General features: G+C 41.3%; 2 protein-coding genes across 2 annotated transcripts in view; both read left to right on the top strand.

Moving 5' to 3' along the window:
* The window catches only part of LOC147334107 (Fc receptor-like protein 1), a 171780-nt gene that overhangs the window by 62598 nt on the left and 92871 nt on the right, over window positions 1-16311 (top strand). The window lies entirely within an intron of this gene.
* The window catches only part of LOC147334111 (polyamine-transporting ATPase 13A2-like), a 48576-nt gene continuing 43222 nt past the window's right edge, over window positions 10958-16311 (top strand). Inside the window, exon 1 of the mRNA XM_086286447.1 lies at window positions 10958-10990. Within this exon, the coding sequence (XP_086142573.1) occupies window positions 10958-10990 (33 nt within the window). The remainder of the gene's footprint in view (window positions 10991-16311) is intronic.

Genomic DNA, 16311 nt, shown 5'->3' with positions numbered 1-16311 from the left:
GCCAACATATTAGACTTAAACAAATTTGTGAAATTCCTGAACATACTCTACTGGCTTGCAAATGGTGAAAACATGGCACAGTCTTAGCAGCAAATCAGAAATGTTGGTGAATTTTAAAAAGGAGTTTAAAATTCAGGTTTGGCATAGACACAGACTTTATTAATGCCACACTTGGGAAATTCACATGTTAAAGGAGCACAACTGTTGGCTCTGTGTTTCCACAAGCCCCGCTGGTTTAGAGACTTATTCATCATGAAGAAAACAAGACAGTCAGCGATCGATCGATTTACTTGCAAGGGAGGCCTCGTCGGTGTCTACCACACAATTACCCCAACGACGGCCTCCTCTCGCTGCCTTTTATTGGGAAAACAGTTCACACAATACACATCACAGCAAAAGCAACGCCCACATGGTTCTAAGACAAGACACTGTATGTATATGTGTGAACATCTGTATGCATGTGTGTGTGTGTGTGTGTGTGTGTGTGTGTGTGTGTGTGTGTGTGTGTGTGAGTGTGTGTGTGTTTGTGTGACCTCCTGCTGACCAAAAGGGTCATAAAAGCAGGAAGCAACATCACAAGAAACAGATCTTCCAGATAGGATGTATCTGCAATAAAACACTACAGCCCCCCACCCAGAACCTCAAGAATATGGAGAGGGGGACAAAAGGATTCCTTTCATCACAGAGTTAAAACAATGTAGAGATGGTAAGCATAAAAATGACAACATTTAACAATTCACTTTAACATTTCCCTTCTGTTTTGTTATTTTTATGCTCCAAATTATTCCCCTGTAGTATATTCTTAGCCTTCAGAATCAGAATCAGAATCAGAATGGGGTTTATTGCCAGATGTTGAGGTTTACAACATTAGGAAATTGCTGCGGTGCTTCAGTGCAAACAATAAGATTCCAACAACAACAATTCCACCTCTTGCTTGACATTTTCAGCGCAGGCATCATTTATACACAGGCTTCTGTCATGTCAGTAATTTCAGTCATTTCGTATTGTTGTAAAAGTACATAATTAACAAATGTATTAGAAATCATTTTAGTTAGAATTGATCTTATACACGGTAAAATGCATCCTATACATAAGCAAATCAATGTCAACAGTCCAAAAACAGGAGTTAATATTTTCAAAAGAAGATGCACCAAGGACCAGACATTAACCAAACTCTCCAGCCTTGTGGTGCATCTACTCCTGTCGTGCGATTCATCATGTATTTCTACAAGTAAACAACTGAATGTAAACAGTTAAACAAGAAGAATCAACATTTTCAAAAATCATATGTCACTACAATCCAACTGTATACAGACAAAGGCATTCACACAGATCAGTTGACTTTATTGTTTGTCCATGTGGCTCTCAGCTAACTTCAAAGCTGTAGCCTGGTCAACACCCTCTTTATGACTCCTATCAACCCCCCAAATCTTCTCACTGTAGGCATCCTGTGGGGGTTAGAGTCAACTGGTGAATTATCTGCATTTACAACTCTTCTCCTGTCCTGTTGTCACCACAGAAAAAGCTTTGTAAAGGAAATTGGATCAAGGTGTTTTGATCTTCTTGGCTCAAAACCTCAACCAGCTTAGAGAAGTGTTCATGATGTAAATGTAGACAAAAGGCTTCTCTGTTACATCCTTCTTGCAGAGGACAAAAGAATAGGTGATGTTGCACAAATTCCATGGTAAATTTCCAACTTGGGTTTGTGGGTGATATGAACAATGATGTTTTTAGTGTTATCCCTAGATGTTGTGCCATTAATCCAATCACTTTATTTACAAAATGTGGACCATTATCACTATAAATGGTTTCCAGAATCCCGGATGATATTCTTACATATTGCTTTGGCAACCAAAATGGCATCTGCTTCCCTAGTTGGGACGATTTGTACACACTTTGAAAAAGGACACACTATCACTAAACAGTACTTATAGTTATTACAGTTGGACAGCTCTATAAAGTCCATGTGAATAACTTGAAATGGGTGACTGGGTCTGGGGAATTCCCCTCTCTTAGGTCTCAAATTACCCTGAGAATTGTGCTTGAACATATCATACATGACCTGCAAAAATCTTTTTAAAGGTATTTAATCCTAGAGTATAAATTACTTCTGCCATCATTACTCTCCCTCCTGTTGCTACATGGCATCACCCATGGCTCAAAATAGCAGCAGTCTTATATAAATTCTAAGGCAGTATTAGTTTATCACACAGACAATAACACCATCTTGCAAGCTCGCTCCCTTTGTGAGCCACAACTGTTTTCCTGCAGTAGGTGAGTGGGCCTGCATGTCTGCCAATACATCTTGTATAATAGGCAATGTCCGCTGATGTTGCACTGCTAAAATGTGAACACCATGTTCTCCTAAAGCTGCCTCTTTTGCGATCTTATCTGCAAAAACATTCCCTAATGCAACTGGATCTTTCCCTCACATGTGTGCTGCACATTTACAAACGGCAATTCTACTGGTTAATAACGCTGCCTCCAGCAGATTTTGCAAGAGTTTGGTGTGTTCTACAGGTTTCCCTGCAGAGGCTGTCACACCTCGTCTCACCCACTGCACTGCAAAGAAATGTAATGTAGCAAATGCATATTGGCTATGAGTGTATACTGTCACATTTTGTTTCTCTGCAGCTTTACACGCTTCCGTTAAAGCTACTATCTCTGCTGCTCAAGCAAATATGAAACATGCTAGTTGTCATGCATAGATAACTTTCTCACTATCTACAACAGTAAAACCTGTTTTAGTCTGTCCCTCTGCTGTTTTAAAACTCAAACCTTTAACAAACCAAACCTTTCCCTCATCAAGTGGCACATCTGTTAAGTCATCCCTTGGCTTACACTCCTTCTCCACGTGCTCACTACACTCATGAGAAGTGCCCTCCTCTTTCGTTGGCAAAAGGGTTGATGGATTCAGAATTGTGCACCACTTTATGGTTATGTGTGGTTGTGAGAGTAACAATGACATTAGAGACAAGTGTCTTGTAGGTGACAGAAATGTAAGTATAGTCTGCAGCAGTGTTGGTCAAGTTACTTGAAAAAAGTAATCAGTAACTAATTACTGATTACTTCCCCCAAAAAAGTAATCCCGTTTGTTTACAGATTACTTATTTTCAAAAGTAATTAATTACTTAGTTACTTAGTTACTTTTTAAAAACACGATTTACAACCTGAAGAGGTGATAAAGTGATAGATCTTTCAGCCCAATTCTACTTTTTCTACATAATCCATCATACAAAATGTAATCAAATGGAAAAGTCTCTTTTTTAACTTGTTTTATCAGTTTTAATCTTTTAACTTTATGCATCAAGCAAAAATTTAATTATATGCAACATTCTCTGACTTGAATAAATTTGTTTAACATTTAAACCTATTTTCTGCACATTCCAGCACATAAAATAAAATATTTTTTGTGTTTACACTCACTCTTTCAAATAGATGCAAGTAAAACACAGCAGAAAATAAATAAAGTCAAAGACTCAGCGGTCCTGTTGCTCTATTTTCACCTGTAAAGCAGGATTGGGGTAGGCGGAGGTTTACCCTGGTGCAGGTGTGCCGCGGTCAGTTGAAGAATCCGAGTTTCCCATTACGTCGTTGCGCACTCGGTGCTTGTTTGGAATTTTAGGGGGATTTTTCGCTGTAAAAAGAAGTTTTCTTCCCACGCACGATGGACGCTAATGTTTTTGTCACTTTTTATGGAATCAAACTCAAAGTAAGGTCAGTACTTCCACGCTTTAAACGCTACACGCTCATACTCTCTCCCGCACTCGATATGTGATCCATTGTTGATCTGCACACAGCTGTTGTCACTAACGGCGCACTCGCTTACGTCACTGTCGTGAGACATTCTCGCAAAAAAACATGGTTTTAGTAACTCAGTAACGCAGCGTTCCTACGGGAAAGTAACGGTAATCTAATTACCGTTTTTGCAAGAGTAATCCCTTACTTTATTCGTTACTTGAAAAAAGTAATCAGATTACAGTAGCGCGCTACAAGTAACGCGTTACTGCCCATCTCTGGTCTGCAGTAGTAGACATCTACCTCGTGTGGAACTAACAGTGTCAAAAGGTGAAAAAAACTATTTCCTGAAACATTGTACAGCTTAAGCTGCTGCACATACTGATCTCACGCATGGAGGTAAAGCACGAGCAACTAGAGCTAATCTTTTAGGATAGTAAGTTACTGGCTTCACTTGTGGAAAAAGTGCTGTTAGTTATTGTTATGCTAAGATGTGTATTAGCTAGCAATTTATTTTCATTTTCTGTATGTTTCAGTTACAAATAAGAAATAGCAAGGAGAAGCCTTGAGAGAGGATAAGGCTTTAAAGGATCTTCATTAAAAGCAAGAAAAGCATGCCTTTTGTGGAAGATCTCCTCTATTTTGTTTGTTAGCTGTCTAGCTTCACATGGTCACGTGTCGTGAGGGCAGCATAGTAAAAAGACGAGCAAAAAGACGCCTACTCAGCGGGTTCAAGCATACAGAGCTACTTTAAGCAACATGAGTCTACGCTCAGGAAGAAATTACCTAAAAGACTACGCTGCTGAAGAGCTAGACGAAGCAGCCGGTGGTGAACAGCAAGCAGACGTTGCCACTCAACCAGCTACAATGCAGCAACGGTCTCAGCCATTCGACACCAAGTCGCAGCAATCCAGAACATTGACAAGGCGTTCTCAACGGACATCCTCATCAACAGCTTCTGCAGCTGCAAGGGCCTATGGCAAAGCTCAAGCAGCACGAGCTCAACTGGCCTTCGCTGAAAAGGAAGCTAATGCAATGAAACAGAGAGCTGAACTGGATGCTCATCTCGCTGAAAAGGAAGCTAATGCAATGAAACAGAGAGCTGAACTGGATGCTCATCTACATGTCCTCCAGTGCCAAAAAGCAATAGCCGCAGCTGAAGCAGAGGCCTCAGCCTTTGAAGAAGCAGAGATTCAGAGCGGGGAGCTCTACGGAGAACTTTGTGAGGAAGCTGAGCCCATCAGTACAGTGCACCGCACTAACGAATATGTTCAACAACAATGTGAGTTACTCTACCCAGACACTCAGCACGACCCAGCACAGCCTCCTAAAGGAAATTGCAATGAAGTAGATGTACAAGACAGTACACAAATGACTAATCCTTTTATAACCAACACTCAGACGAAAACACCACCTGTAAATAGAGAAAGGAAACAGGAGCAAACAGTGAACACATGTGTAGTCGACACGTACTGGTCCAACTCCACAAAGCACACCCCCAACCTTAACAACTGTGTACCGGAATCAAGTAAAATGCAACAGTTTGCAAAATACCTAATTCGCAAAGAACTAGTCAGCACAGGTCTTTTGCAATTTGATGACAAACCTGAAAACTATTGGGCATGGAAAACCTCATTCACCAGCGCAACCAAAGACCTAAATTTGTCTCCAAGAGAGGAATTAGACTTGCTAACAAAATGGTTGGGTCCAACATCATCCGAACAGGCTAAGCGCATTCGTGCTGTACACACCCTCAATCCGGCTGCAGGTGCGAAGATGGTCTGGCAACGCCTTGAAGAGTGCTACGGCTCACCTGAGGCTATTGAGGACGCACTCTTACAAAAGGTAGAGGACTTTCCCAAACTCACAAACAAAGACAATGTTAAGCTGCAGGAACTTAGCGACATCTTATTGGAGCTACAGTGTGCTAAACAAGATGGTGCACTCCCAGGACTTGCTTACCTGGACACAGCTAGAGGAGTAAGGCAAATAGTGGAAAAACTTCCCTTCACCCTACTGGAAAAGTGGACAACTGTAGGAGCACAGTACAAGGAGACTCATAGTGTGTCATTTCCTCCTTTCTCAGTTTTCACACAATTTGTCCAGCGGCAAGCGAAAATGAGGAATGACCCAAGCTTTGCTATGTCCAAGGCCAACACCCGTGTCCCTTCTCCCACAGGAAAACTGAGATCATATAGTCGCAAACCTACTGTGTCAGCACACAAAATGGACATTACGGCAGAGCCGGACCAGAATAATCTCAGTCCAAAGAAAATGGAGGAACCGGATCGCCAGTGCCCAATCCACAAAAAACCACATCCACTCAAAAAGTGTAAGCTCTTTAGAGACAAAACTATTGAAGAAAGACAAGCCTATCTCAAAGAGCACCACATATGCTACAGATGCTCTGGGTCTGTCCAACACATCGCAAAAAACTGTAAAGCAGTGGTTAAGTGTATTGAGCGTGACAGCCTTAAACACTTATCTGCAATGCATCCTGGTCCTACTCCTGCCCCTAAGAGTACTACACCAGGAAACAATGATAATGAAGAGCAAATTGAGAGTTCACCTTCAGTCGAGTCGAAGTGCATAGAGGTATGTGGCCAAGGTGACAGCCCACGTTCATGTTCTAAGATCACTTTGGTCAAAGTGTATCCCGCAGGCCAAAAAGAGAGAGCTATAAAAATGTATGCAGTAATAGATGACCAGTCTAACAGGTCACTGCTTAAGTCAGAGTTTTTCAGCCTTTTCAAAATCAATGCCAAAACCACTCCATACACTTTAAAGACTTGCTCTGGCAGAGAAAAAACCTCAGGTAGGAGAGCTGTAAAGTTCTTCCTCGAGTCTTTGGATGGAGAAGTCAACATCCAGCTACCCCCTTTAATTGAATGTGACTCTGTTCCAGACAATAGATCTGAAATACCCTCTCCAGAGTCAAAGGAGCTTCCAAAGAAAAGCGTCTGGACTTCTTTAAGTTGCTTGAAGACGTTTCACCTCTCATCCGAGAAGCTTCTTCAGTTCTAAGGTCAAATGGTGGAGAGTCCCAGATATAAACCTAGTGGGAGTAACCCCCCACAGAGGGACAAAAGGACCCCCTGATGATCCTCTAATCGCCTGAGCCAAGGTGTGAAACTGGGTGTGGGTCCCAATCAGCCAGAGTTTCGGGTGTGTTCATTGTGAAACCTGGCCCCACCTTATCATGCGAATTCCTGAGGTCAGATGGCCCAGGATGTGAGTGGGCATTAAGGCGTCTGGGAAGGGATCTCAAAACTGGATTATAGATGGCAGAGAGTTGGTGTCGTAAACCCCCGCCTCTGTTCAAAGATGGTCGCTCACAGTGGACATAGATGGCTTCTTTCACTCCTCTTTCAAACCATCTGTCATCTCTGTCCAAAATGTGAACAGACATGTTTTGGACAGAGAGGATTTTCTCATATTTTCACGTATTTTCTCCGTTAATGCCGTGAAAAGTGCTTCGGCAGTATTAAAAGAGTGAACGAGTTCATGTACACGCTAAGAGTGCCCTACACGCTTGTACCTTGGGAAACGTTCGTCTTTGTGAGTATTAATGTGTTCAGAGATAACTTTTATGTGTTTACATGGAGTGAACTGCGATGCTAATGTAACGCACGTGTTAAGCTAGGCTAATCAGTAAGTTTGTCATTAAGATGTGTATTAGCTAGCAATTTATTTTCATTTTCTGTATGTTTCAGTTACAAATAAGAAATAGCAAGGAGAAGCCTTGAGAGAGGATAAGGCTTTAAAGGATCTTCATTAAAAGCAAGAAAAGCAAGCCTTTTGTGGAAGATCTCCTCTATTTTGTTCGTTAGCTGTCTAGCTTCACATGGTCACGTGTCGTGAGGGCAGCATAGTAAAAAGACGAGCAAAAAGACGCCTACTCAGCGGGTTCAAGCATACAGAGCTACTTTAAGCAACATGAGTCTACGCTCAGGAAGAAATTACCTAAAAGACTACGCTGCTGAAGAGCTAGACGAAGCAGCCGGTGGTGAACAGCAAGCAGACGTTGCCACTCAACCAGCTACAATGCAGCAACGGTCTCAGCCATTCGACACCAAGTCGCAGCAATCCAGAACATCGACAAGGCGTTCTCAACGGACATCCTCATCAACAGCTTCTGCAGCTGCAAGGGCCTACGCCAAAGCTCAAGCAGCACGAGCTCAACTGGCCTTCGCTGAAAAGGAAGCTAATGCAATGAAACAGAGAGCTGAACTGGATGCTCATGATTCCTCTATTCCTCCACCGCCTCCCAGATGCATCCTGTTATTACACTTTTCTGGACTTATCAGAACTAAACTGTCATGTATGCAGGTACACAACATTTGCAATCAGTTTACCCAGGCAGACTATGTGTCTGTGTTGTTAACCTTTGCGCATGACCTCCCTCTACTTCATCTGTTACCAGGCAAACATCAATAGCACAGGGCCCAAGGCCTTTATTTTATCTCTTAAACAATCATGTATAATATGTGTTAAATTGTATATATATAGGCAATTCTTTCCGCTTGAACTTTGCTCCATTGATCAGTCAAACTCGCGCCGGCTGTAGCTTCAAACCATTAATTAACTTCAACTCTTTAATAAGCACAAAAAGGCAATATATGTGTATATAAGATTATAATGTAGTTATACTAACACCTGAAATACAGACTTTAATATAACATCATCAGTTTCAATAAATGTGTCAAAGAAATGATAATCATGATAAATCATACATGGTACAACAGTAATAATAAGGATTATGAATAGTAACATAGATTATGAATGTAAAATAATATTTCATTCCGACACAACACTGGTCTCATCACACTGTATTCACTTCTCCCCTGTAACATTCACATTTTCTCCAACATTTGAGGCTTATCTTCAACCCAAACAATTGGGTAAAATTTTGACCCAATATGTTATCAAAGCTGCCCAACCTATGACCCAACAGAATTAGTCAAGCTGTGGAGTGAATTAAAGAATCTGGCACATTACCAACCCAACTCCCGAGTCATGACTATGAACATATGAGAACCCAACTTATGAACCTACAGCTTTTACCCAGAAGTTGAGTTATGAAAATAATCCAGCATTTATTTTGCTGTTGCAGTTTTTGTTCATAACTGCTTTGAATTGTGACATCAGCTTCTTTGCTTGTTGAACCAAATACATATTGTGGAATCTCTGCTCTTAGCATGTTGTATAGGAAGTCATAGCATTGTAATTTTAGTCAAAACAAGAAAACAAGACATTCGGAACTAACAGGAAAAAAACAGTGGAGATAGGAATGTGGTTGCTAAGGTGTTGCTATGGCACTAATGTCATACAGATGCTTGACGTGTTGTTTAACACAGACTGACACACAAGAATAGAGGTTTGTTTCGTCTGTGGCTGCTTGGTACAGGGGTCGCTTTACCCGAAGAGATTTAACTTGTTATATTTGATTTTGATTTTTAATTTTGGAACTTTTTGATTTTGTAAAATGACAGCTTTCTTTTGACCCCCTGAAAAGGGAGACACAGTATATCAACCTTGCACATTTTATTTAAAAACTTTCAGTGGATAATTTTTTCATCCTGATGATCAAAAGAGTCTTTAAGTGATCCCTTCAAAACAGTAAGTATCAAAAATACACTTTTCTTTAATAGGTAATCTTACAACACCACTATTTGCAGCTGACTGTGTGTACATGTTTACTATGTTGGTGTTTCTGCTTCTTTGTCCCTCACTGTAAACACACAGACTGCTGTAGAACAACTGTGGAGGCTACAGCTAAATGCTGCCTTCTCCATAACACAATATACATTTTGTTACGCATGGGGTGATCGTGGGTCAAGAATTAGCAGTTGGTCTTGTAATCGGAAGGTTGCCGGTTCGAGCCCCGGCTCGGACATTTTGTCCTTGGGCAATACACTTCACGCATTGCCCACTGGTGGTGGTCAGAGGGCCTGGTGGCGCCAGTGTCTGGCAGCCTCGCCTCTGTCAGTGGCTACAATGTAACTTTCCATCACCAGTCACTAGGTTTTAAGGACAGGGGGGGCTTAGCCCCCAAGAGATGCACACGATATGAATGAACGTAGTGAATGAGCGCTACTTTCCTACTTTTTTGGACAGATTAAACATCCTAGGCCACCAATAGATCTATTGTTTTATTTCAGTCTGTTTTATAATACAGTACAAGAAGAAAACAAAAGAAATGTGTTTGCGGCATCAATAACAAGAAAAAAACTGAAAATAAAAAAGTACATCATTTTTATTGCTGCAATCACCAGTTACTTGGTGGGTGGAACCATCAAAGAATGACGTCTGTTTTTAAGAGTGGCAAATCGGTCAATCACTCTGTTGTGACTCAGATGCTGAAGCGTGTCTTTATCAATAGACATGACTGCAAGACTGTGAAGTCTTTTCTGTCCCATTGTTTGATGCAGCCAGGAGTGCAGCCGACGCAGTGCACTAAAGGACCTTTCGCATGAGCAGCTGCTGACAGGCACTGTTAGGGCAATTTGGATGGTTGCCTTCAGAGACGGAAACGTCTGAATCAAGGAGGCTGAACACAGACAACATATTTTTGGGTGGACATCCAGCCTCTGTTTTCCGGGTAAGAAAGTTTCTGGCCACCAGAACCTCCTCTTTTTTCAGGTCAAGTCTGTAGTGCTTTGCAAGTTCATTCAAGTGTGGTTCACTCAAGAAGTTCTCAGTTTTAGGACTGCATGCCTGGATGCCTTTTAGCAGCAGCAGTGAGTTTCACACCTTGGCCAAGGTGTGAGTTTCACACCTTGGCTCAGGGGATTAGAGGATCATCAGGGGGTCCTTTTGTCCCTCTGTGGGGGGTTACTCCCACTAGGTTTATATCTGGGACTCTCCACCATTTGACCTTAGAACTGAAGAAGCTTCTCGGATGAGAGGTGAAACGTCTTCAAGTAACTTAAAGAAGTACAGACGCTTTTCTTTGCAAGCTCCTTTGACTACGATGACCTGGATGACTGAGAACCTTCACAGACATAGTACTAGCAGTAGTAGTAGGTGAAACCTCAGATTACTTATTAAAGAAAAGTATAATTTTGATACTTACTGTTGTAAATGGATTACTGAGGTAGTAATCTGAGGTGCAACATCTTCATGGTTTTTCTGTTGACTTGAAAGTGTGTTTGTTGTTCAGGTCAAACATTACAGCTGAAGCTAACTGAGCTGGTCTTCATATCCTGCTCTGTAGACCATGATGGAACCACAGGGTGGACTCCCACCACTGGTAAGTTGCCACACAGGATATCTGGTGATGGCCTGATTGTTTTTATTGTGAATTAATTTTGCGGTAAAATAAAAATAAATAAACAAATAAATTCTCTTTCTTTCTTTCTGCATTGCATGCTGGGGGTTTGGTGGTGGAGCGTGTGGTGAGTCTGACTGAGAGATAGAGGATTTGTTTCCGACTTTACTTTTCTGTCTGTTATGTCCTTTTTCTGATATTGTAGCTTAGATTTTTATACTGTGCGTGGTATTGAATTAAGAGTTACTGATTTTGCTGCGTGCGTAAAACCGGCTTTTTGCCGGTTGGCGTGCGTATCGCTAAAATGGACCTCACTAACCTTTCGAGACAACATGGTTTTAAGATCATACCTACTTGTCCTTGCTCGGTAGAGGAGTGTGGTCTGGCGGTTGGTGAAATTGTGGGTCATAGCAGCATTAAATCTGCTGTTCGTTTGCTAAATACTTTATTAAAAGACAGTTTCCTATTTACGTTTATATGATTCACAGAAGTTTATAATTTTTTTGCATGATGTGCGTCCTGCACCACCCAAACGATCTGGGGCGTATCGGAGCCATTTCTGCACTGCTTGTGCAAAGACAAACTCGGACATATAGTTTGCCCCTAACTGCTGCGTCAGGCTCCAATCAAGGCAAAGCGTCTCACCTATAGACACATTTTAAGAGATGGAATTAGCGTGTCTCATGTCTTAAATGTGTATGCAAGTGCTTGTGTGTTTAACCAACAGGCCGTTGTTATGTATTTAAATCACATCTGACAGCTATTACACTTTATAGTTACAAAGTGTACATAACCTTTATATACTTACCATTGCCTTATTTGCCTCTTGTGATTGAAGAGCTGGCTCTGCATTGTTTAGCTCCTCAATGTTGTGCAAGGGCAAATCCAGAGGCAGTACCCCAGCATCTACCGATTCATTGCAGCCGGTATTGCGGATGGCTCTGACCTCCTCACTGTCACGGTCTGCGGAGGCAGACCGTGCGGAAATGTGTGTGGTGGACCCAGGAGCGAACACAAGCGAGGATGCAGGAGTGGAGTTAAACAAAAGCGAGCCTTTTATTGTGGCTGATGAATACAAAAGAAGCAAACAAGAATAAGGGCAGCACAAGAGCAACAACTAAACAGAAACCTAAACTGGGAATAAACTATGGTAAGACTATGACGTAGAATACAACAGACCGGGCATGGAAACACGGAGGGTGGGAACACAGACGACGCGACACAGACTGTAAGAAACACAGAGACTAAATACACATGAGGGATGATCAGGGGAAGTGGCCACACATGGGAACGCAGCTGACACACATGAACTTAACGACAGGACAGGAGGAGTAAAACTGAATACACTGACAGTGAATGCAGGCCTTCAAAGTAAAACAGGAAACATGAGACATGAACCGGGGAGACGTAGTACAGGGGGAGGTGACATAACTGACCGCATGAACTTGACAGTACAAGACACACAGACATAAACACACACGAAGGGCAAGGGAGACGTAATGCAAGGGTGATATATACAAATGGCTGGACTACCTTAGAGAACCTAAACAAATAATAAACATCAAAATAGGCTAAGCATAACACACTGGGTCACACGACCCAGGACCATGACACTCACGGAGTTCGTTAACAGCTCTCGTCAGGTCTGACAGAAAAAGATAATTTTTTTTAAGTATTTAAGAATACAGACAACTTATCAAAAGTTTCCTTGTGTCACACACAGATATGTACAAAGACACTAGACAGTATTTTATTACCTGGTATTTTCACTCGAGGGGCCCGGGGAAACCATTTCTTTGTGGGCTGCTCATCCTCTGAGTCACTATATGTGTACAGGGGATTTGGTCTAAAGAAAAAAAGTTGAAAACGGTCATAAGTAATTACAAATGTGCTAGATATTAGATATCTTAGATATTTCTGAAGACTGCGTTCTGCTTCGTGAAATGTGTCTGGAAGTACAAACACAATGTATGGCCAGACATAAATTAGGACACGAAAAACTTGTCATTGTTACATTTATACAACACCAATCCAGATGATACCCACCATAGCTTATTAGAAGTCGGACTGGTGCATGGGTGAGCCATGTTGCACCAGGATGAACTCTCCTCTTTACTGCGTCGTGGATCCTGAATGTGTCTCACGGAGGATATGGAGGCCATGACAATTTCTCCCCATTTATCCTTGATCTAGGGACTATTTCTGTACCACCAGTGCTAAACTGCACAATGCACAAGTCTTTCATTTTTATCGTTTTTTTAATTTGGAGTCCTTTTTTGCCCTGTCTAGGATAAACAGGAAACAGATAATTACAATATATTTCATAGTCACTACAAAACTTGATCTATTGATTGAACTAAATAATAAATAATAGCTTAAAATGTATATAGGCAACAATTACAAGCAAACCCGTATATGTAAGCATTTAAACACTGAAGATAATAAAATTAACAGTATTTTGTATAAGTCTGCCATTGTAGGAATTCATGGCACCGAGACAAAAACTTGGCGCACAGTGTGGCGTCAAAATAGGCGCACATCTTTGACGCTGCGTTTTCTCCGTCTTCCTCGTCCACACGTAAATGCTAAACGCAGTTTACGTGTGGACAAAAGGTGTAAACGCAAGTTAGGTGAGCGTGCAGCGTAAAGTTTGAATTGAGTGCGAATCGAAGCGGGTGCTCTCCAATCATTAAAAGTAACAAAGTCATTGAACACATTTATACAGTTACCTTTACGTTTATCAATCATATATCACAGATTTACAATTTTTGTAGTACTATGCTAAAAAGCAACTACAGAGCAAAAGTCTGGGTCAAGCGCCGAGGCGACGGCAAGAACAAAGGAACCCTCGAAGCGTTAAAGCTAGCTTTGTAAGGGAATATAACAGAAAAGTATGAAACGAAAATGTTTTCTTTGTTGATAGACTTTGTTCGCAGTGCAATTTATTTGTTGCCGGATTGTAAGATGAAAGTAGACACAATTTCGGGCTCCCACATTTTATCCGAAACTTTACATTAACAAGTTTGTTTGTTTGTTTTTTTTACTGTTATTCAAATGCAACCGTGGAAATAACGAATAGAACAAAAGTCATTCATTCTTACCTTATACTAATCGTGGTGCAGGCCAGTGCAGTGCATGAACTGATGCCTTCTCCGGTCAATTCCGCTGAGAGTAAATCTAATGTCCCGCTCTACTGTACAAGACAATGGTTACCTGGAGGGATGTACCAATGTGATAGGGGTGCTGCGGAATAGTCCAAGTGGTAGCAGCTTTAATTTCCCGCTCAACCATAAATCGATGGTTTTTCAACGTGATTGTTGTCACCTTGTCAACTATAAATAGATCAACAATCAACGATGACAGAACAACAGTGAATCAATGTTATTTCAATGTCAGTGTCAGGTTTCATCAGTATTTCAATGTTGTTTCAACATTGGTTTTGTGTTGACATTTCAATCCTGACGATTCTGATGGTTCAGATGGAAAATCAACATCTGTTCAATGTCTCCTTGCTATCTGGGAACTGTCATCGGGTTGCAAATCACCGCTGTTAAAGCACGTTGTCTCACACAGGTGACAGGTTCTTATGATCCTAAATAAAAAGGATGAAGACCTAAATTTGGTGTTTAATGTTCGAGTGGATGATATTGACTATAACTTATATGTGACATCGGGTGCGTTGGTGTGTTTTGGGTGTGGCGTGGTTGGCCATTTAGTTTGAGCGTGTCCTGGCAAAAGTGTCTCTTCGCATAATTTGGAACAAACTCAGGTGGAAGGAGAAGGAGCAGAGAACAGCAGAAGCCAGAGATTTGGGGAGCAATGACTTAACCTAAACAGGAGAGCAAAGTGGTGAGGGACCTGGTCAGAAGGTAGCTGCAGTGTAGGAAAAGCTGACTACAGAAGAAGAAAATGTAGAGCAGATTGTCCACACTCAAAGATAGATTCACAGGATAATCAGGAAAATAACACAGGTGTAGTGCAGGAGAGCTCCGGGGAGACTCAAGAAGGGAGAACAACTGCAAATGATCCTCAAGTAGCTAGCTCTCACATTGGGAATGATGCTGTAGGCAAGATGGAGTTGGGAAGCTCAGGACAGAATCGGGTTGACTCTGATAGTGATATGGACGAAGAGGATGAAGGCGAAGAGGAAGGCTGGACTGAAGATAGTCTGGCGAGTTCAACCTATAGAGCCTCTGTTAAACTGCAGAAGAAAGGTTACAGGGTGCAAAATGTTAAACACTTTCTCAAGGTCACGAAGAATATGAAAAATATGAAAATAGAGGATTTCTTTCCGGACAAGAAGTTGTTTTTGTTGTATGTGATATCACAGTTGGGCAATAAAGGCAGGGGTGATTATACGGACAAAGAAGTCTATAAACTGAGAAAGATGGTTGCAAAACTTAAGCAGGAATTTAATAATGACGAGGAGTATGATGGCATCTAAGGTTTTGTGTTTTCTATCTTTATTTATCCTTGTATCTTTGGTGATGAGTAACTTTAGAGTCTCTACTTTAAACCTGAATGGAGCCAGAGATATAAGGAAGGGAGTCAGAGTGTATGAGTTAATGAAATGAAAGCACATAAATGTATTAATGGTCCAAGAAACACACAGTGATTGTTCAAATGTGACAGACTGGAATAGGGATTGGGAGGGTGAAGTTATTTTGAGTCATTTAAGTAGAGCCTGTGGTGGAGTGAGGCTCCTTTTTTCGAAAGACTTTCTGCTTTCTACCAGACTCTTATGATTTTCAGGAGGTGGTAAAGGGCAGGCTAATGGTGGTGAAGGCAAAGTATGAATGTTTCGCGATTGTGTTTGTGAATGTGTATGCTCCAAATTTGAGGCCAGAGAGAGATCTTTTTTAACGCAAGCTTGAGGATGTGTTGTGCATGTGTGATCCAGAAGAGTTTCTTTTTTTGGCTGGAGATTTTAACTGTACAGAAAATGATCAGTCGGACAGAAATAATTTAGAACCCCATGCGCCCTCACAGACAGTTCTAAAGCGTTTGACAGAAGCACAGTCTGTAGTTGATGTTTGGAGGGAAATGCACAGTGGAAAAAGACAATTTACGTGGGCTCAGTGTAGAGGAAACTTTTTAACTGCAGCTAGATTGGGCAGGATATAATGTTTTAGGCATCATTTTGGAATTTTTAAAGAGTGTAGCATACATCCGGTTTCTTTCTCTGATCATGCTCTGGTTTCTTGTAATGCTTTTATTACAAATCTTAAGCACAAGTCTGCGTACTGGCATTTTATCACTGCTTTGTTACTGGATGCAAATTTCAAGACAGCGTTTAGCTTTTC

Source organism: Aulonocara sp. 'chitande type north' Nkhata Bay, linkage group LG3 (assembly GCF_057382095.1).
Source record: "Aulonocara sp. 'chitande type north' Nkhata Bay isolate Kocher_YH1m ecotype deep benthic linkage group LG3, A_spYH_male_GT1.1, whole genome shotgun sequence".
In the NCBI taxonomy this organism is placed as follows: domain Eukaryota; kingdom Metazoa; phylum Chordata; class Actinopteri; order Cichliformes; family Cichlidae; genus Aulonocara; species Aulonocara sp. 'chitande type north' Nkhata Bay.
Note: the sequence above shows the minus strand (reverse complement) of the source record. Positions and strands in the feature narration are given on the sequence as shown.